This window comes from Stegastes partitus, unplaced genomic scaffold (genome assembly GCF_000690725.1).
Source record: "Stegastes partitus isolate 25-593 unplaced genomic scaffold, Stegastes_partitus-1.0.2 Scaffold216, whole genome shotgun sequence".
NCBI lineage: Eukaryota > Metazoa > Chordata > Actinopteri > Pomacentridae > Stegastes > Stegastes partitus.
Window position 1 is genome coordinate 598,825 of NW_007577947.1, and position 21,928 is coordinate 620,752.

At 45.0% G+C, this 21,928-nt stretch overlaps 1 protein-coding gene across 1 annotated transcript in view; it reads left to right on the forward strand.

The window, feature by feature from the left end:
- The window catches only part of LOC103356729 (roundabout homolog 1), a 123,725-nt gene extending 102,089 nt beyond the window's left edge, over nt 1-21,636 (forward strand). Inside the window, exons 11-28 of the mRNA XM_008280981.1 lie at nt 301-382; nt 580-748; nt 836-1,002; nt 1,103-1,224; nt 2,934-3,165; nt 4,012-4,133; nt 6,150-6,321; nt 8,335-8,535; nt 11,037-11,063; nt 12,476-12,518; nt 14,227-14,381; nt 16,285-16,671; nt 17,416-17,532; nt 18,677-18,821; nt 19,094-19,324; nt 20,068-20,564; nt 20,649-20,810; nt 21,617-21,636. Coding sequence (XP_008279203.1) covers nt 301-382; nt 580-748; nt 836-1,002; nt 1,103-1,224; nt 2,934-3,165; nt 4,012-4,133; nt 6,150-6,321; nt 8,335-8,535; nt 11,037-11,063; nt 12,476-12,518; nt 14,227-14,381; nt 16,285-16,671; nt 17,416-17,532; nt 18,677-18,821; nt 19,094-19,324; nt 20,068-20,564; nt 20,649-20,810; nt 21,617-21,636 — 3,051 coding nt within the window. The remainder of the gene's footprint in view (nt 1-300; nt 383-579; nt 749-835; nt 1,003-1,102; nt 1,225-2,933; nt 3,166-4,011; nt 4,134-6,149; nt 6,322-8,334; nt 8,536-11,036; nt 11,064-12,475; nt 12,519-14,226; nt 14,382-16,284; nt 16,672-17,415; nt 17,533-18,676; nt 18,822-19,093; nt 19,325-20,067; nt 20,565-20,648; nt 20,811-21,616) is intronic.
- Nucleotides 21,637-21,928: the final 292 nt, after the last annotated feature.

Here is a 21,928-nt window from a genome sequence, read left to right on the forward strand (position 1 = left end):
CCTGTGAAAATCTTTTCCATTTGACTAGGGATGGACTGCCACTTGGCCTTTCCAGCTGCTTTCTCCCAGTTTCTGCTATAAAAGAGATGCTATTGAGATTATCAGGCAATGACAGCCGCCTGCTGCAGACTGCATCAGAATGTCAATAAGCAGAGCACTGATGGTGGGGGAGAGATAGCAGGAGGCAGAGAGAGAGAGAGAGAGAGAGAGAGAGAAAGAGGCTGCTGCCAGTTCAGGAAACTGTGAGACACGTTTGAATAATTTTCATTTAACCAAATATCCTCCCCTCTCCTTCTCCAGCTTGGTGACACTGGCACCTACACCTGCATCGCCTCCACACCCAGTGGAGAGGCTTCATGGAAAGCCTATTTGGAGGTCCAAGGTAAGCTGAACCCAATACTGTGTCAAAATGTGACATTTCTGTCCATCATCGGAAGTTTTTTTTAACATCGGTGGATGTATTGTTTATTTGAACTGCAAAAGAACGAGACACATGAGATGCAGATGTTTAATACGCCAGTGGGTTTTGGAAAATACAACATTTCCTCTACAGTTTGCCTTTCTCTGTTCTACATTTAGAATTTGGAGCCCCAGTCCAGCCAAACCGACCAACGGACCCAAACCTGATCCCCAGTGCCCCTTCCAAACCTGAGGTCACAGATGTTACCCGTACCTCCATCACCCTCTCCTGGAAACCTAATCTTAATGCTGGAGCCACACCCACCTCCTATATAATAGAGGCCTTCAGGTAAACCTCATCAGCTCGACGGTCGATAAAGTAATTATTGCATGGCCTTATTTAAACCCGCATTCCCTCTGTGTTGTGTGTCCACAGTCACGCATCAGGGAGCAGCTGGCAGACCTTGGCAGAGCATGTGAAAACTGAGTCATTTGTACTGAAGGGCTTGAAGCCCAGCGCCGTCTACCTCTTCTTAGTACGGGCAGCCAATGCCTATGGGCTGAGTGATCCCAGTCCTATCACTGATGCTGTGAAAACACAAGGTGAGGAGGGCCTTTTTACTGACAGGAATTTCATACAGAACAGTGGTGTTTGGATTTTTCTGTAGTTTATTAAAGTTTATTCTGTTTTTTCCTATCTCAGATATCCCACCGACTAGTCAGGGTGTCGACCATCGACAAATCCAACGGGAGTTGGGAGAAGTGGTTATCCACCTGCACAACCCCACCATTCTCTCCTCCTCGTCTGTCAGGGTGCAATGGACAGTAAGTATAATTTTCCCCGTGAATACACCGGTGTCACTTCTTTTTCTTAGGAACATCTGCAGCCAGCTACAGATGGATCGTTGGTATAGCTGGTCACCAAAGCTCCAAGGTTAGTTTAGTGATACGCCCATGGTCAATTTGTCAGACCAGTCAGCCGAGCTAATGTACTCCCATCCCAGCACCCTACAGACGAAGGACACTGCAGAAAGGAGCCTGGAATGCAGTCCAAGTGTTCTTAGTGTCCATCTGGCATCGGCTTGAATTGGTAGGCTGGCCAGATACCAAAAATCTGCAGCTTTGTCCACAGTGGACCACTCAACCACCCAAAAGCGAGACTACAGAGCTCAGCCTTCTGCAATAGGTCACGCAGCGCTGAATAGCAGTGTATGGCGTGCCAGCCTGTGCCCTCTTAGATTGAAAACACTTGACGGCTGTTAAAATAATACAAGTGAGAAGGAAGAGACGGCCAGCTCATGCTCTTAAGTGAAAATGGGTTGCAGATGTTAGAACGGATAGGTGGGTGAGGAAGAAGTAGAACTGGAAGCTCACGGTGGTGTTTCTCTGTTGGTACAAGCTGAATATGAAGTGCTGATGTCCTCCTGTAAATTATCCGCTTGGTGTAACTTTTCGAGACGGTACAACTATACATTACGGCTCTCCACCTTTTGTTGTGGATATTAGCCTGCAGGATGGGTCACCGAAGGGTAAAAACAATCCCAGTTGTGCCTATTGACATGAGGCCACCCCTACATTCCCAGGTATTATGAAGTGCCACAGTGAGTGATGAATGGGGCTGAGGAAACGTGAAAAGGATACTGACATGTCAAGACTGATTTAAAACATTACTGCCCAGTTACTGTGTCTCGCTGGAATGTTCCAGTAAAACATATGACATGAGGGAGACTGACATTGTAGTTAAGCGCCACAGTTTCCTTGTTTTGTGGGGTTAAATCTATTCCCAATGTGGAGTTTCTTGCTTCTTTTTTTTCCTTACATTTTCCTTTGTGTTGTGGTAAATGGTTGCACAGTTTTCAGGCTAATGAAGACCACCTGAGCCGGCAGCATATTTTATGGGGGAGGGATAAAGAAATCACTAAAATCTTTACAAGCCAGCGCTGCTTGCCTTCCACAGGGACTCGTAGGGATATTAGCATACTGGTTAGCGGTTATTCTTTTCTCGAACAATACTGGATCACAAAGAAACATTAATTGCCCCTAGATTAAACTAACACAAATCCCTTCTAATTACATTTATCTTCTGTATTTAGCCACATCAGATGCCATTTAACTTGCTGTATTGTCAACTTCCTGTTTGCTGTGTAAAAATCCACTTTTCCCCTGTTTCCTGACTTCAGCAGCCGGTGGAGAGCAGGACGGGATGAGACAGGCAGTTCTGGGAGTCTGGGCCCTATTTAACCAGCTCCAGACTTGGAGGAACCTTTGGCCAATGACCTCATAGTGTGGTTTGCACAAATCACTGCTGCTCCAAATGGCGCATAGACAGTCAAAACGAGAGATGTAGATGTGGATGGATAACCAGAGGGGTGAAGTGATGAGTTAGCACCCCATTCCATCCAGCGCCTCATGTACCAGCTGCACGAACCCATTGTTGTCCACTAACGCTTCCATTTTTCAGTGAATTGTGAATCACATAATCGAGTCAAGCTGACTCCCCCCGTCTTTGTCTGTGTTCTCGTGCCATTCACTAGGTGGAGCAGCAGTCACAGTACATCCAGGGCTACAAGGTGATGTACAGGCCTTCACCGGAGGGGCTGCAGAGGAGCGAATGGGCCGTGTTTGAGGTTCGAACCCCAGGGGAGGACAGCGCCGTCGTGCCGCAGCTCCGGAAGGGTGTCACATACGAATTCAAAGTCCGCCCCTTCTTCAATGAATTCCAGGGAACCGACAGTGATGTCAAAATTGGCAAGACGCTGGAGGAAGGTGGGGGGATGTGAACGTGTATGACTGTGTGCTTTAGTGCTTGCATGTGTGCACGCATGTTTTCATGTTTACACAGTTTTATATGCACAGCTTGCATGTGTGAGAGCGTACAGCAGCTGTTCACAGCAGGCTGCGAGGGCAGGATTATGCTATGTTGATATGTGGCGCATTCATGCTCGGGTATGGAAACCTATATACAACACACCAGTGCAAGTGTTGTACTGATTTTCATAGGGTGTGGTTGTGGCAGCCTTGTGAGGTTTGGTTGGAACCCAACTGCAAATTTTAATTTGTAGTGAACAGTTAAGAGAAATGTGAGTGCAGAGTGTTTACTAGAGAGCGTGTGTGTTTGTGTGTGTTGCGTGTGTGGGAGTGTTTTGATCTTTTTTCTGCTGGATTCTCCTTTGTTCCCATTTTTTTGATGCTAATTGTTTTTGGAGCTCTAATCATAATGTTTGCAGAAAAATGTCTGTTTATAACACTCACTCACACTCTTTATGTCGCGTTCATAATTATTTCAGTTTTAATTACGGTCGGACCACAGGTTGGCGTTTGCACACCGCCGTGTACCCCGCCGTCATAACTTACGGTCTAGTTCGAGTAAACAGTTATTTGCTTTTATTCACTCGCGAAAGCACTTGTATGAAACAAACAGTTTTCAGATAAAAGCATGGTAATTTTGATGATTAGTCACTTGTTCTAACGTCAGCTTCAGTCTCACACAGAGACAACGGATACTCTGACAGCTAAATTGCCCTGGAGAGGCAGACAGAGACTGCATGCAGTTAGGGAAAAAAACCCAAACTGTATCATGTATGAACATCTTTTTTTCTTTATCCCCACCAGCCCCCAGCGCCCCTCCCCGTAAGGTTACAGTGACCGAGAGTGGGGACAATGGGACTGCCATTGTGGTCTCCTGGCAACCTCCTCCAGAAGAGGAGCAGAATGGGGTGGTCCAGGAGTACAAGGTAACGAAAACAACAACAACAACAACAACAAAAACAGACAATAGTTATCTCAGGTCTGAGCAAGTGGGACTTGCCCTATGGAGACAAGAAAGAGACATAAACATGGGAGCAGACAGAGCAGAGAAAGAGACAATACACAGACATGGAAAGGTAATGAATTCCTGGTGGAGGCGTACCTTTGTACACTCCTCAGTGTGCTGACTGAGGCTCAGATGCAGGAGAGGAAAGAAATCAAAAGCTGGAGCGAGTTGGATACAAGAGTTGTGAAACAGTGCCATCTGGTGGAGAAGACACACTCACACATCTTTTGCAGTTCTTACTATTTTTTTTTCCCCCTTGCAGTATCTTCTTGTCTTCATCCGACGGTGGTTCAGTCTTGAGTGAGGACAACAGATCCCTGTGTGTTTAGTTGAGATGAAATGTCGATTAGGTCCAGGACAGATGGGGTATTTTTACTATTTATTTGTGCTGTTAATACATTGAAAATTAGAAGAATTCCACCTTTAAAGAGTCTAAACTACACAAAACACATTTGTACTGCTGATATGATTTATTAGGGATATCCATGTAGCAGCAAGGTAATATAACAAGCTGTTATTTCAAAATCCATGTTACAAAGGGCTTCCAGAGGCAGCAAAATAAAACATACAGACATGAAATCATAAGGATTTAAGAGCCAGGTAAAAACACAGTATGGCAAATAAATAAAGCAATGTTGAAAACGTAAATATAAAATCAGAAGAGATTAAAATAAAATCAAGCTAGGCCCCCTAATAAAAGTATGTGTTAACTGATTTCCTCGGGCAGATGGTTTCAGAGCCTCGGGTTCCTGACAGTAAAAGCTTTTTTTTCCCCCTTTAACTTTCATTCGCTTCTCAAGAACAGACAAAAGACCTCTGCTCAAGGATCTCGTAGTGCTGCATAAGGTATTAAAAGGTCAGAAATATAACTAGAAGAAAGGTCATGAAGTGCCTTAAAAGTGATCAGTAAAATCCCTCCTAAAACACACTGGGAGTCGGTGTAACGAGGCTGAAACAGGAGTGATGTGCTCACGTTTCTCGGTTCTGGTTAACAAGACCTTATTTCCAGTCATTTCTTTGGACATCCTTCCTCCTATAGCACCTCTGTAAGTTCCTTTCTTCACCTCCTGACTTGATAATGTAGCCCCGTTTATAATGGCCTCACTCTGGATCGCACCATCCTCTCATATATTATGCTGTGGAAGTCCTGTGTTTTAATTGGAAAGCCTTTGAGTCATGGGGAACGTAGGTGAGTGGTGGAAAGGGAGATGAGGCAGAGAGAGTGGAGGAAAAAAAAAATTAAGCCACTGTTAATTTTCCAGGTAAATGTTTTCTGGTGATAGACTTTAGAGTAATTTCATGGTTTTTAAGTCCAGTTCGAGAGCGTTCCCTGCTCATTACCGAGCCCGGTCCCTGGCGGCGCTGCCACTCACCGCAATTTTTAAGACACACAGAAAATTTCAAGCCTTTGTAGTTCCATCACAGCAGCGCAAACACATGCACACGTGTTTGCTGCACACCGAAGGAAGCGAGCTTATTAACGTGGGCGAAGGGGGAGGTGAGGGGGTAAAGAAAGCAGAATGTCAGCGGTTCAGGAAGTGGAAGTCTCCAGGCCTCATGCTGAGGTGAATGTATGCGTCTCTTTGTGACCCTGGCTCGAGTCGGCCTGCGAGTGACAGCTCTTAGCTTCTGCTCAAATTGGGTTACGGGTGTGATTACCAGTCCCCATTTGCTTTTCATTGGTTTAAGGCTACTCTGAGACGTGTTATGGCTACCTCAGCTAATACTGACCCTGTGTTGAGCGCAGCTTGTAAAACAGAAAGTCGTGTTGTGAAATGTTTTCCTACCTTGGTGGATGTAACACAATACCCGCTGTGTGTTGTATTAGCAGCACCAAGGACACACAATGGTGGCAGCTACCAAATTGAATGTTGCCACGAAAACCCCTCATAACATCGCCCCGATTTCCACTTTATCTTTGTCTCTGTTATGGCAGATTTGGTGCTTGGGGAACGAGAGCAGGTACCACATCAACCGTACGGTCGATGGCTCCACCTTATCCGTGTTGATTCCCAGTCTGGCCCCAGGGATCCGCTACAGTGTGGAGGTAGCAGCCAGCACCGGGGCGGGTCCCGGGGTCAAGAGCGATATCACCTTCTTCCAGCTTGGTGAGTAGAAACAAGTCTCGGTTCTCTTTCTCTGTCTTGTTTTTTTCCTAGCGGATGCATTACTTCATTGTTTTTGTCCTCTGGCAATTCTCGCCACTGAATGAGGCCCAATCGTTTGACAAATAATTATGGCATTAATCCAGCCATCTCAAATTAAGAGCTTTTCAGTAATATGACTTTCTGCCAAGTAAACAGACAATTATGTAATTCCTTTCTTTGTAGTAACAGACGTGTTCGAGCCTCTGCCCGTTTTCCCTTTCATTATCAACTGCGGCGTTTTAAAGCTATAATTGAAATGATTGCTTGCTATACAAACATCATCAAACTTGCCACGGAAGAGCATGACGAGTTTGACTGACAGTTTTTACAGTTTCTCTGTGCAGACGGAAGCGGCTTCAGCTACTGTAGCTGGCAGCGCCATCAACACAGACACATTAAATTCCTGTGTGGCAGGCGCTGTTGAGCCGAGTGCCGCGCCCTGCTCCATTCTCCAGTCAAGGATGCAATGTTTTCTGCCTCTGCTCTGCTTCAAACAACAAAGGCAATAATGAATCCTGCACTCTGGGCTCAGACATGACATGTTATTAATGCTAAGAAACACAGCGTAGCCTGCGCGTGGCTGGTTGTTGTAATTTTCTTTTCTTTTTTTCGTGTGTGTGTCCTTTTGGTCTAGATGGGCAAATATTGTGAGATATTTTGTCAGTTTTTATTCCCCGAAGCTCCGAGCTGGTCTACACGGGAGAGAGATGGGAAAACACATGAATAGCAGGATGAGGCAGCGAGAGAAAGAGCTCCATCTGGTTTTAAATGTGTGATTGAGTAGGCTGGAATGGGCATGAAGAAGCATTGGCTGTGACTGATACAATTTATCTCACTTGAAGAGTTCCTGTGGTGATTGTTGCCATGTTCCAACACTGGAGTGGAACAATGTGCCTCGGGGACCAGCGCTTCACCCAAATGCATTTGTCACACTCTTGAGCTTGTATGCGTCATTCCAGCCTAGATACCTGTACAGTCTCTTGTGGGCTGCTTAGTCACATTGGCATGCTCCGCTCCCTCGGCCAGACAGAGCCACAAATTGAGGAGACAGAGAAGTGAGAAGAGAGGCGGCCAAATGGAGACGCAGGCTGAGACAAAGACAGACAGACAGATATGGAGGGTTAAAGGCAGCGAGCTGGTTTCTGTTCGCCTCTGGGTTGGAGGGTTGGTGGAGGAGAAGGGGCCACAACATGAAAGAGTCGAGAGAGAGAGAAAAAAAAAAAGAGATGAAGACAAAAAGTAACAAGAACATGAAGAAATTTCAGAATGGCAGGGGGTGGGGCGAGTCAGAGGAGTCTTTCATGTATGAGAGAGAATAGACAGATGAGAAAAACAGACCGGGAGCAGGTTGTTGTGAGCAGCCGTGCAGGCAGCATCTTTACACTGTATTTCACAGCAGAAATGGCTTGGAGGCATTCACACCTCAGTTTTCCACACATGTGCCTCAGTTTGCTAATTACTGTGGTGTCTGTATTTGAGGATGATCTCGGTGGATTTATTTATATGATTATGAAACCTCCGCTGCTCTGCATAAACGCTGCCTCTCTCTGTTTTGCTATCCGATTCCATCAGGCTGGCGTGGCGCACAGACTCTGTTTGAATGTTTTCGGTTGCTTTTGTCTGCTCACCTGCCATTGTTGACTGGGATTTGCGATGAAAGCCTTTTGAATTATAGAGGGAAACAACTCCATTTCCACAACCCAGCCTCATACTCACCTGCTGAGATGAAGAATCTTTTTATGTATCAGGGAAAAAAAAAAATGTTCCTATTTATGTACTGTGCAGGCTCCATTTATTTTAAATATATTCATCTATTTCAGGCTGTTGCCACTTTTTAAGCCTTTGGTTTCAGACTTTCTTCTCTCCTGCTATCGCAACTCTCATGTGCCATCCAATTTTTTCATGACCAAATGTACTTTTGTCAAGATTGCCAATCATGTTATTGTATTTCCTCTGATCCTTTCCTACCCGTAGATGCATCCGGGCGGATGACAGAGACTGTGAGCCAGGAGAACCCGCTGTCCCAGCAGATCTCAGATGTAGTCAAACAGCCGGCCTTCATAGCAGGCATAGGAGCCGCCTGTTGGATTATCCTCATGGTCTTCAGTATCTGGTTGTACAGGCACCGCAAGAAAAGGAATGGCCTGTCCAGCAGCTATGCAGGCATACGCAAAGGTCAGTACACGAGTGCACCAGTAGAAGTTTAACACTCACAGGAATATCGACTTGAATTTCTAATTTCCATCGCTGGGTTGGAGTTGGAGGAGGTGTTCTCACTTGGAAAATTTGGTGGGGAAACGCAATGCAATATTTATTAGCGCGGGCCTGTGTTCGTGTCTGTGTCAAGCCGGTCTCCTCCATCTTCTTCATCCCAAACGCTGCCAACCCACCGTACATCCCCCCTCTGTCACACACTGAAAGGTGTCTTTGTAGAGCGCTCGAGGTGAAGTCTAACTGAAAGTACTTTCCAGTAGAGTACTTTAAGACGCGATGCGAGCTCCTGCTGAGAGTGCTGCATGAAGACGTCTTTTATTTCTTTTTCATACTTGCGTCACGCTGATTCTGCAAGAGTGTGTGAAGAGTGTTTTCAGTAAAGTACATTTTGAGGTCCAACAACTCCCCCTTTTAGCAACTCCCTTCAGACTGTGCTGGGAAAGAGGGAATGTATTGCCATAATCCCTCTTTATCAAGGGCATGCTGACATGTTCACATGCTTGAAGTACTCTTGCTGTCCTTTTAGAGAAAGGCCTTCAGAAATGGAGGAGTTAAGCATTTAGCAATCCTGCTAATAAACACTTCTTAACATATGTTGTAAGAAATCCAAGAAGCTCGGAGCTGCATTTCCAAACCTCTTGCAGCGTTGGGTTTTTACGCGACTTAAGTCAAAGTGACAGGGTTCATGACATGCCCAGCCTCTGCCCGCAATAGTTAGAGTATAAAGAGAGCCATTAGCCTTTCTTTCGGAGTCTCATTTATGTGTGGGCTGGCTTAATGTGTGGCCTTGGGCTGTGCAGCTGCTGCCTGTGAGCGCTACCTGTTCCATCCCCTACTGCTAGGCTCAGGTTTACTGCTGGCTGCCAAGGTTAGAGGAGATCCACCCTTCAGCCTTGATACACACACAAACAATAGACTGACTTAGCTGTTAATCTGTGGCTGTCACACAGAAAGCACAAGCTGTCCGTGTTCTAAATCTGCCGCGGCTATGTTAATCGTGAGAATTGCAAGTTATGTCACCTCGGCTAAGCTTTTCCCGAAGCTCCGTGCACGTTTGCAAATACCTGTGTGGTCTGTAATGGTTGGAACGGTCGCGTTTTTCATTATGTCTTAGATTACAGAGAAAACAGTCTGGAGACCAATATTTTATGAATGCAATAATGGTCCGTGGATAGGTGTGAGAGGAGAATCCTGGATGAGGTTACTGTGATCATATATGTTTACTCAAAAAAAAAAAGAATAAAGCAAAGCTCTTCAGGGACCAGTAGGCCGACATACTCCCCTCCCTCTCCTGCTTGTGCGCTCAGACCACAAGAGGCCACGGTCTTTGTTGGAACTGGTTACTAAGAATGTTTTGAAGAGAGTATAATTGCAACCACATGAATCAACAATCTGCACTCAGGGTGAAATAGGTTGAATTGGGACTAGTGTGTCCTACACTGTATGCTAGTGTTGTCTCTAATAGAGTACATATTTAAGTTTGTCAGCAGCAAAAAAAAAAAAAAGCCAGGCAGCTTTTTCTTATTACCTTGACAGTGAATCTAATAAAACAGACCTCCTCATTGTGCTGTTGTTTTGATCAGCGACGTCATTGTGAGAACACAGAAACGGGTTGATTTAGCCCGACAGTCGTGCATCAGAATGGAAACCTGACTTATGCATTTCAGTCACGTTCACATTTCTCAGACTGTTTTGTGTACGTCTCCTCTTCAAAGGCGTTCATCGAGCAGATAAAAGCCGTCCAACCCGCTGGTATCTTTAGACTAGTTTGAGCATCAAGGGGAGAGATTCTAACATGATAAGATGATTGTGGTTTTTAGAGGACTTTTGTTGGCACAGGTAGCGTATGAAATAATGGAGGAAATAAAAAAAAAAGTGACAACAGCAGTATCTGTCTTCTCAGTCGTCTCTCGCAGATGCAGTTTTCAGCTGACGGCAGGCAGCAGATTTTCTAAAATGGACATCTTTAAGGCGGTGTGCTGGATGACTACCAGCGTGGTGCAATGTTGCATCAGCTGCAGTGCTTACTGTTACATTTCTCACTTCTTTGAACAACAACAACAACCAAAGATTTGACTGAAGATGCAGACCACAGCAGTCATTACAGCATCTAAATGTGCCTACAGCGGATCAATGTCTTATAAAAAGGTCCTTTCCATGCTTCAGTGTGAGTAATTAAACTTCGAGGGTGATGATGTGAGTGTCAGAGATAACAGCAGATATCTCCCAAGCGTGTGACCCCCAACCAGCGGGCCTCCGACAGTCTGGGCCAGGATTTGAACCAGCAGCTGGCTCAACATTCGTTTTCCCCCTCCGGGATATCTGAGGGGATCAAAGACGAGGGGGCAGCGAGTAGCGTGTGAATACTGTGGAAGTGTAGCTTAAAATGAAATTTTGTTGTGTTAAAGCAGAAAAATCAAGCAGAACAGTTCAATAACACTTTTTTTTTTCTGTCCCAACAGTGCCATCCTTTACTTTTACACCAACAGGTAAGAACCTTTATTCACACTCTACACAGTTCATTCACTAAGCTCCAGCTTTTTCAGTACGTCTACCTCTAATGGTCTTTACAGCTCCAGTCTGAATAGATTCATTTGTAACTGTAGAGAAGTAAGTGAGGGACATGTGATGGGAAGCAACAAAAGGAGTCAACAGTTTAAGGATCTGCCTCGATATAAATGTTCCGCTAAATGACAGAACGTAACGCTCAAAGACGAGGAGGCCACACTGCTAAGAAGCTGTTAAAACTAGTGGTAACTTGATCAAAGGGCTGCTGGCAACCTTAGATGGGATTTAGGAGAATGACACACCACCAGCACTCCAACACACCAATTAGATAGGCAAGTGGCAGCGGAGCTAAGGAGGTTATCTGTGAACTGAAGTGACACAGCGTAAAAGAGATAAAAAGAAAAGCTCTCTGTGTCTCTATCTTTCTGTCTCTGCAAGTTTGTGTTTACAGCCCTCTCCTCCTCTTCCTTTCACTTGTGGATTTTTATCCATCTGAAATTCTTTGTTCCCCGGAGGCGTGTCAGGGGTGTTGGCAGTGCTTAGTGCAGTGGCAAATGTGAAACAGTGAATAGACAAGAGGACGCACCGGTGTGAGACACAATGCCGTACAGTGTGTGTTTGTGGCTACGCCGGCTGATCCTGTCTGTGCAGAACACACTGTAGCGGTGCTGTTTTTTGTGAGCCTTGAGGCATCCAATCAGATAGAATAATTTTGCAGTTGCAGGCTTGTTCCATGATCTGCTGGAAATCTTTCAGGCGAAACACACTGTCTCTTTAGGAGGAAAAACCCCTGCCCTGGTACCTGGTGTAAAACCAGGACTTTACATTGCATTATGCTGATTTTAATCTACAACTTGACTCCTCTGGCTACACGCACAGGCCAAACACACATCCTGTTTTGAAAAAGAGACAGGGAATGAACACAGCCGTGGCCCAGCCTGCCTCCTCTTCCACCTTCTCTCCTCTCAGGGAAGAGATTGTAATTAAAGTTGGAAGTTTATCTCTCCTCCACACACCGGCAGCTTAGAGCTCCTTGAAAGAGTCCAACTTGCAGCACATAGAGCTTCAAACACACTGAACCCGAGCCAGACAACCAAAGAGCTCTGCATCTTTGTTCTTCATAAGCCTCTTACACATCCTCCTCCTGCTCCTGTTGCTATGTGTGTGAGTCAGCTGAAATTATGCCACACACATTCATTCACACTCCAACTGATAGAATAACGCAGACTTTAAAAAAAAGACACATTCCATCATCGCTCACAAAGCCGGCAATTCAATATCAAATGAATCACTTCGTGTTGACCGTATGTGACGGGGGTAAGGATGATGATGTGGTGATATGTGCAACGGCGGTGAAATCAGCTTTTGAACTCATGATTTTCTCTCTTTTCAGTGGCATATCAGAGAGGTGGAGAAGGTGTCAGCAGTGCCGGAAGGTAAGAGTTCATTTTTTAGAGAGCATTTGTATGATAGTATTTCAAATATAAAATCACATTCTGGGAACCTGAAGGATGATTAGAATTTAATCTCAAATATAAAAAGATCTTAAACCTCCCGAATAAAGGAAAAGGGTTGGGCAGGTGTACTTTTCCTCAACGAGCACTAGGGGGAGTGCTGTGCCTTTCTATAGTGGCACACAGCAGAGGAGGGGGTAAGGAGGTGCATTAAGTATGTGATAATACTACAGGAACAAAGCCCCATATAGTCTGCCAGGAGCCCATCCTCATCCCATATGGTGGAGAGCCTCATCCAACCACAAGGCTGTGCCATAGCATCACCATAAAACATTAATGGAGATACATGCACAGACACAGCAGCAGCAGCAGGAACACACCTCCTCATGTTGTGGAATGGTGCATTGTGCACAAATGGTGAGACTGTAGAGAATTAGGATTGGCAAACACTACATCAACTTGCCAAAAGACGTGTGTGTGTATCGACTGGCGTGTTTTCACATAGCCGGTAAATGGGAAAAGCGGGTTAAAAAAAAAGAGAAAATATGCGTTTATTTATCACTCTTTCCCTCAAACTACAAAACTGTACTATAAGTGTGTGTGCGTGTTGTTCATGTGTTAATGAATAACTAGCTTGGAGCGATCAAAAATCCATATTCATTATATTACCCAGTTGTATGATTGAATCCCCCCATATGCACACGGCTGTGTCAGCTCAGCACAAAGACAATGGCCGTTCAATATCAACATACAACTGCCGGGCTGATTGAGGAGCTATTGTGAGATTGTATTTGGCCGTACAAGACAAATGTGCTCATTACCCAAAATGAATCCAAGAAATGAGTCATTTAAGAGGGAATGAGGAAACGTAATTCAATGCTAATTCAGTGTTGGGATATGCAAACTGGGAGTCATTCTGTTGATATTTGAATACTGAAACAATATATGGCCCTGCTAGAGTAGCCTGCGTTCTCTTTGTATGCTAGATTGATTCAATTCATCAGCAATAGGAGACAATTTATTGTCTTCTCTTTTTACACTCTTGTGTTTGGCCTGAGGTCAGGTTGTACAGTAGAATCCTGTTGAACAAGCGATCTTGTATTGTGTTGGGATTAAAGCTAAAGAAACAGGAGCCAAGACATGGAAAGAATAGAGATGGATGGCCAGACAATAATATGAAGGACTGGTCCGCATGGGTTTCTCCTCTGGTTGCTCAAGTTTATCTTCTCTCCTTCTGTAGAGCTATAAAAAACTTTTCAAATGATAGAGATATTGTGTGACACAGTGGAATCTACGTTTGTGGTTCACTGACTGTTTGGGGCGTGCATCTCGCAACATTGGGAGTGAATTTTATCTGGCTGTCTAATCCAGGCGGATCGCTAATGCTCACGAGGGCTCAGGGAAAGTGTCATCGGCTGTGGGCAAGTCAAGCACACACAATCTATTTAGCTGGGCTTTTTTTTTCTCCTAATGTGCTCCCTGAGCTTGTGTGTGGCCAAAAGGCAAAAAGTACTAAAGCTGGATTTCTAGTTTTTTTTGTATTCTCAGCTGAATAAATAAACTCCACATAATCTTCTCTTTCAAATATTATGTTACTGCGGGAGCTTCAGCTCATTCACATAAATGTCATTGTGGTGTTGGCTTAGTCTCTCACTATTGTTAACAATTTGGTCCTGTTTTTTTTTTTCAGGCCTGGTTTACTGAACATTGGGGAATCTGCCACTCAACCCTGGCTGGCTGACACGTGGCCCAACTCCTGCTCCAACCACAACGACTGCAGCATCAACTGCTGCACTGCAGGCAACGGCAACAGCGACAGCAACTTGGCAACGTACAGCCGACCAGGTATGTGTCGTCCCGCCGCATGTAGCCAGCAACCAAAATAAACACTCCCCGCCAAGGCAACGACGCAGTCCTTGACAAAATAACTGTAGAGATAAGACGTGTAGGAGCTGGGGGAATCTGCAGAGCAAAAAGGAAGTAAAATCTGATATCTAGGTTAGCTCCCTGGAGAGTTGTTCCGTGTATCTCTCCCTTCTGTAGGTCTCCACAAGAAAAACCTGGAGAAATATTAGGATTAAGAGAGGCTGTGTGCTTGTGTGTTTGATTTATCTGAGGTTAAAGTAAAGCTGTTTTAGGCAGGAAATAAAAGGAGCACACTGAGCAGGGCTTATAGCTCTACTCTGTTGCTAATCGAATTGCTCTGCTGATTTCCATACAGTTGTTATAGCCGGTAATGTAATTTCCCCTAAGTGCTCAGTTATTTAAGAAATGTGCAGCGGGCGAAGAGGTCAAGGCTGGACTGCAGACGATGGCCAGAAGCAGAGAAAGAGAGAATGATAGAGGGAGAAGGGTGCACCTGGAAGAGCAGATGGAAGGAGGAGAAAGGAGTGATGAAGCATAAGTATATGCTAAAACATACACTGAGATGTATGGGCAGAAGTGCCGAGCATGAATAAGAAGTTAAGTAGGGTAGGTGGGGAGGAAAGAAAGACTTATGGAATGCCAGCAGGTGGCTTTTTGGTTCATTCAACAGTAGTACAACAAAGAGATGCAAATTCACCCTCAGAATCTTATATGCTGTGATCTATCTGAAATAAGCAGGCAAAGGCTTCAGCCCGGACGACATAGGACGCAGTGGTGTTCATTTTCAGCCATGACCAACGACCCTATGCTTGGAAACTTACTCCGCAATGAAATGCTTTATGTTCTAAATTATGCACTTTGGGACTATGCCTTTAAGGGCAGCACATAATTCCCGTCCAGCTGTTCGACCTAATATCCATCCAGCAGCCACTCAATAGTTTCTCCTGACTTCAAACTCCTTCCCAATGAGGATTAATAATTCATTTGGTGGACTTTATAGTCAAGTTTAGTTTTTGCTTTGTGCTAATCACCCCTCAGAGGTTGAAGTGTTTAACTCTACCTTAACATGGTGTGAGATGTTTAACAGGGAATAACAGGCTAAAGGCAGCCCTCACTCCTCGCATGACACCCCGCTGTATGACACTAAGGAGCTTGCCAGACGCATGCTTTGTGTGTATGCCAAACCTAAACTCTGTGAACATTAAGAGGATCACTGACTAGGTGACAGAGCAAAGAAATGGGAGTTAATGTCCCTTTATCTGAGCCATAGGGGCGCTTTCACACATCAGCCTTTGAAGTGTTGAGCTGTTCCGTGCAGCTGAAATGTGAGGCGCGCGGCACGAGCGGCGTGCACCTATGGCCGTCCTTGGTATTTACCGCAAGGCTGGCTCTCAGATCTGCTGGAGGATTTGAATATTTTATGAGCCAGGGAAAATTGGATCTGTCAGTGGAGCTGTGCTTTTACTGCGCGCCTCATTCCAGGTCTTTGATACAGACATGTCTCTCTGTCCCTCTCAATGAGCAAAGACGCTCCCGCCGTCAGATGGAAAAGAACACAGATGACACCCACATTGAGTCATTTGGTTGGACTGACGAGAGACTAGGCGAGAACGGTGCAACACCACCTGTGTCGCTCACCGCAAGCAGACCGCTTTTTGGCAAACAAAACTGAGACTTAAAATCAGAGTAGAGATCTCTCTGCAGCGTTTCTTACAAATGCTCGAAATGAAAATGTGTCGCCTTTCTCAAATGAAACTCTTTCAGCTCTACAGTAGATCACGTGATGCCCTATTGTTTGAAATCTTTTACCAAGCTGGCAAACTGCTGCTAAGCTGATCAGCAGCAGAAAAGACTGACTAAATACCCTCCTCATGTTCTCCAGCCGACTGTATCGCCAATTATAACAACCAGATGGAAAACAAGCAGACCAACCTCATGGTGCCAGAGTCAGGAGTCTATGGGGACGTAGACCTGTCCAACAAGATCAATGAGATGAAGACCTTCAACAGCCCAAACCTAAAAGATGGCCGCTTTGTAGGTCCGGGGGGCCAGCCGACACCTTACGCCACCACCCAGCTCATCCAGTCCTCCATCCTGGGCAACAACATAAACTCGGACAGAGGCACCGGAGGGAGCGGAGGCGGACTTGGGGGTGGAGGGGAGGTGAATGAGAAACACTGCTGGAAGCCCACCTCGGTCCAGCAGCAGAAACAGGAAATGGGCTCCCAGCTACAGTACAACATCATGGAGCAAAACAAGCTGAACAAGGGTGAGTGTGTGGAATACCCAGCAGCCATGGTTAGAGAGGTCAACTCCGAGCCATGATCTTCCTCCACTTGATTTTTCCCTCTGTTCTCTCCTCTCCTGGCTCTTTTCAGTCTCACTGTGGATACCTGTAGAAGAGTTCCATGCTCATATATCCCTTTGGCTCTGCCTCAGTCCTTTTCAATCAACATAGGCATCATCACTCTTTCTTTCTGCCTGTCTGTATGGCATTCATGTAACCCCTCATCACCCTCCATGCAATCATGTATAATCTTTGCCGCTAAATGTGGGCCCGGCTTGAATTGCTGTCATCTTATGGTATCTGGGATGTCATTTTGTGATGAAGGCAGGTGTGAGGGTTTACGTTCGGTGTCGGCTTTCGAAAGGAAAGACAAAGATAGCTCAAAGATCTTTAGACGCTTTGAGTGAAGCTATCATCACCTTGTTGTACCTGCAGAAAGGAACCACATCTGGTGTGATAGTTTGGAGATTTTTGTGCAGATGTTGCATGTGTCCACACACTCACCTGAAAACTCTAACGTATGAACTGCATGCCTCTTGTTACGTGTGACGCCGTCTCATTGTGTACACGAGTTCACGTTTCCAGTGTGAAGTGGTGGTAAATTATCGTATCATCCTTCATTTCCTTCTTTATAACAAAGTGGATGCTTTGTTTGAGCCTCTCTGATGGGGGAACACGTGAGTCTGAGGCGGCACTAACCAAACACTCCATTCTCCCCAAAACCAGACCGCTACAGAGGAGGTGACAGCCCAATGCCAGCCACCATCCCCTACAACCAGAGCCACGACAGCCACACCGGGGGCTCCTACAACAGCTCTGACCGAGGCAGCAGTAGCACCTCTGGTAAGATGTTTGGGAGCACAGAGGTTATAAGTATCAGAGGTATAGTATAAGAGGCTATAAAAATCAGCATATCTGTAATTTCTAACCAATTAGACTTTACTCATATAGCACTTTTCATACAATAAGAGTTCATTAGGAGTTTGATTCTTAATATTTTGCCCTTTTTAATTAAACTGCCAAAGTATAGTCGCAGCTTATTATTGTTGTGAACCCTATAATCACACGCACCCTCCAGCTCCATTTTAAAATTCCAGTTTTCCACAAAGGCAATAAATCTTTGCGACACTAATAAAGTATGCTTTAAATGGTAATTTGATTAATGTCGGCCTATCTTGAGGAGAAACCTTCACAAAGTGGAAAATTGCTGAGTAAAAACAGAGGAGGAATTTACAATTCCTCCAAACAATGCCTCGTCTTTTGTTTCCTGAGTGCACAGTTATCCAAGGATGTTTAAAGCAAATGAAATGATCCATTTTCCTTTATTCTTTATATTTAGTTTTTCCTGCTTTGTATTTTATTTCTGTTCGTCCTTGTTTATTTTGTGTTACTTCCGTTAATTGGCTTTACTTTAATTCCAGCATGGAGCAGCCTAATTTCATCAGGGCCTCAATGTCTGTCTGCGGACAAGGACAAATGATAACACATTGCAGACGGCATGCAACACTGCCACCTTAATGCCATGTATCCATTCTGATATTGCGTTTGAAGTTCAAGCCATTAAGGAGAAGCCTTTAGTGCTCGCTGCACATCACAGCTCATTGGTTCACAATTTTAATAGTTTGGTATTAATTGAACCCTTTTCTACTGTTTTTTTCCGACCTATTCTCTCGGTACTGGGTTCTGGCCCCGTAAGGAAATAGCTGTTTTATAGAATTTTCTTGTCATTTAATAACGCAGGGGTATGTGCAGACTTGCATGAAGTGGAGGGTTGCATTAGCCTTTGCACTCACACGTGTAAAATGAGCTTTTCTTTGTCAGTCAGCCTTGTTAATGTTAATTTTATCTGCTGTCAATTTCTTTCTTCTTACCTTGTGATTTCTTCAGCATTAATAATGGATGTTTTTTTCACAGACAAAGAGAATCTAAGTATGTGCATCTGTAGGTGTCTTGTGACTGATTGTTTTCTTTTTCCTTTTCTGAGCAGGGAGTCAGGGTCAAAAGAAGGGAGTGCGCACCCCCAAACTACCCAAACAAAGCACAATGAATTGGGCTGACCTTCTGCCCCCTCCTCCTGCAAACCCACCCCCAAGTCGGAGCACAGAGGAGTACTCTCTATCGATGGAAGAAAGGTGGGACATGTCTGCACAGACGATTTGACAGACGTGCACACACTGTTTTTAAATACAAGTTCGTTTCACCTGCGTTTTCTCTCGTTTCTCGCATTCATTCCCAGCATTTGCCCCGAGGGTTTTCTGTCTATTAGCGCTAGGTTTATGTCAGAGCTTGATAGAAGGATGGCATGAATATTTAGCGCATGTTTTTCTGGCTTCAATATATGAAAACACTCATGTTTTCAGTGAGTGATATGAAGGTAACGGGGCTTGTTTCTCTCTGCTGGCAGCTGTGATCCAGACATGCAGTGCCCCATGCCCCCCTCTCACATGTACCTGCAGCCTGATGAGCTGGAGGAGGAGGAGGAGATGGAGAGGGGGCCCACTCCTCCCATCCGTGGGGCGGCTTCTTCCCCTGCTGCTGTATCTTACAGTCACCAGTCCACAGCCACGCTCACCCCTTCACCCCAGGAGGAGATGCAGCCGATGCTCCAGGATGCACCAGACAGCCACGAACGCAGGTACACCCACATGTCAGACTGTCTTCAAGCATAACAAATGGCAAAAGAAGAGTAGTCGGGAAATGTATCTATTCTTAAAAGCCTCACAGAGAAACACGGTCTCTTGTGAATTTGAAATTCATAGCTGTTTTCCATGATTGAGCCCATTAACTCCAAATTCTGTATATTGCACTGCACTGTCTGCCACTTCTCAAAAGCATATCTTAGCTGTTAGATTGATATCTTACCTTCCAGGGAGTCATTTGTTACAGTTGGTTCAGTACAACATGAACATTTAAATAGTGCAGAGTGAGAAGTCATCTGAAAGTTGTTTGAAAAAAAGAAATACATCAGTTGGATTTTTCTTTGTCAAAGTGTTATTATAATTGTGTGGTTATCCAGCTGTGAGCAGAGACTGTTTTAAAATTTCTTCCCTTTTATTTTGCCAGAGGTAACAACAACAACATGAATTCACAATTTTAGTGTCAGACAGAAACCATTTTAATACTTTCATACTAAACTACCAATTTCCCATCAATGTTGGTGTTATAGTATAAACAGTAAACTCTCAAAACTTCCAGTGTCCTTAGTAAATGATCAGCTTTAATGTAAACTACATGCTATTTGTAGTTAATTGGCTAAAACATGTAAAATCAGCATTAATGTCCCACAATTTCTGGCTAATGGTACTTTTCATGCCTAATTTATCCAAAATATTTGACATTCGATGTGTACTGACACCATGCGTCTGTCACTTCTTGCAGACGCCATGCTGTGAGCCCACCCCCTCCTCCACGGCCCCTCTCTCCTTCACACACATATGGGTACATCAGCAGCCCGCTGGCCTTGGACACTGACGGTTTGGAGGAGGAGGATATATTGGAGGAAGAGGAGGAGGACGGCGACGAGACAGACGCAGAGGTGGCCAAGATGCACTACCACCACACCCACCCCCACACACACCCTCACCATCCCCAGATGCATCCGCGAAGGTTGCTGCTACGAGGGCTCGAACAGACGCCTGCATCCAGCATGGGCGACCTAGAGAGCTCAGTGACCGGCTCTATGATCAATGGATGGGGGTCAGCTTCTGAAGAGGATAATGTCTCTTCAGGGAGGTCCAGCGCAGTCAGCTCATCAGATGGATCCTTCTTCACAGACGCCGACTTTGCTCAAGCAGTTGCTGCAGCTGCAGAGTATTCAGGCCTCAGGGTAGCCAAGTACCCCAATTCACAGGGCCAAGACGTCGGAGGAGCTTCAGGTAAAGCCGACTGCTTCCACAAGAAATGTTGGTGCAAGACTTTTGAGGAGTGGAAAAAGCAAACTGTTCTTTTTCTTTTCTCAGCACGAAAATACCAAATAAACCCGTCAGGCCACCGTCCTGGCAGCCCGGTGTCTACAGACAGTAATATGAGTATGGCAGCTGTACACAGGAGGCCTCCTAAAAAGCAGAAACAGCATCCTGCAGGTCATCCTGGGAGTCAGCGACGTGAAGCCTTCAATGAAGGTACATATATGATTACACCTAATGAAATTAAAATATGCTAGTTCAATATTCATGTTGTTTCGTGGAGATGTTTACCTGAACAATGAATACCAAGTCAACATAATTAAATGCAACCCTAGCAGATAAACAGATAGTAAAAGTAAGCCTGTCTTCAAATGCTGATGAAAAAGCTAGTCTTGACCTGCCGTAATTGTCCTCACAAGTCAAATTATACCTAATGAGGTAAGGAATTTCTGAATGTTTGACAAGCATAACATTTTTAATTAAAGCCGCAAGCGGCGATGGACGGGTCCTCGCCCTACGCTTGTCGGCCTTTGCGCATGGCGCAAACCTGCTCCGAGCAGGACTGTGATCCGGTATGTCGAGTTTGGGTCAGATCGGAGCAAGTGTGGCCTAGTTACGAGCCACTTCCTGTTTAGTGGCGAGCCGCGGCGGCGTGCGTGTTGGCCGGGGTGGAAACGAGCTCTGGCTGACATTCGGAGCACGCATGTAAAATTTCAGGCCGATTGGAGCACAGACACAGCACGTCTCCTATTCTGGTGTTTTATGGCATTGTGGCCGAATTCAGGGGGGCCCCATTTCCACGCCGTCACACTTGTGCGGACCGTTTTACTAACGTGTAATCACCACCGCTACACATGTGTGGCGAATGTCGTAGTTGTAGGTGAAATGTAGCCACAATGGGACTCTGTTGAAATATTGTACGGGGTGCAGTTGAGCCATGTTGCATTTTAGAGCTTGGAGCGGAGAGATATTTTTATTTGTGCCGACCAGCTCTATATGCTTACCAAATTGCGTATCTGTAGGTCAAACGTGCTTCCGATAGGACTTCATTGAAATTTTCAAGGTGGCGCTGTGGAGCCATTTTGGCAGTGACATGTCCAAGTCCATTAAAATATAAAATTTTTTGCCAGTCCTGATGTGGCGATTTTGGTGAGTTTTCGAGCATGCTTGGGCCCTCAAAATCGCGTTTCAAAAGTCGATAAAATAAAAACAAACAAAAATAAATAATAATAACAATAAATAATAATAATCACAACGGTTAAAATAGGGTCCTTGCACTGGTGTGCTCGGACCCTAAAAAGTCATACTATAGCATGTCGTTTTTGTCAAAAAAA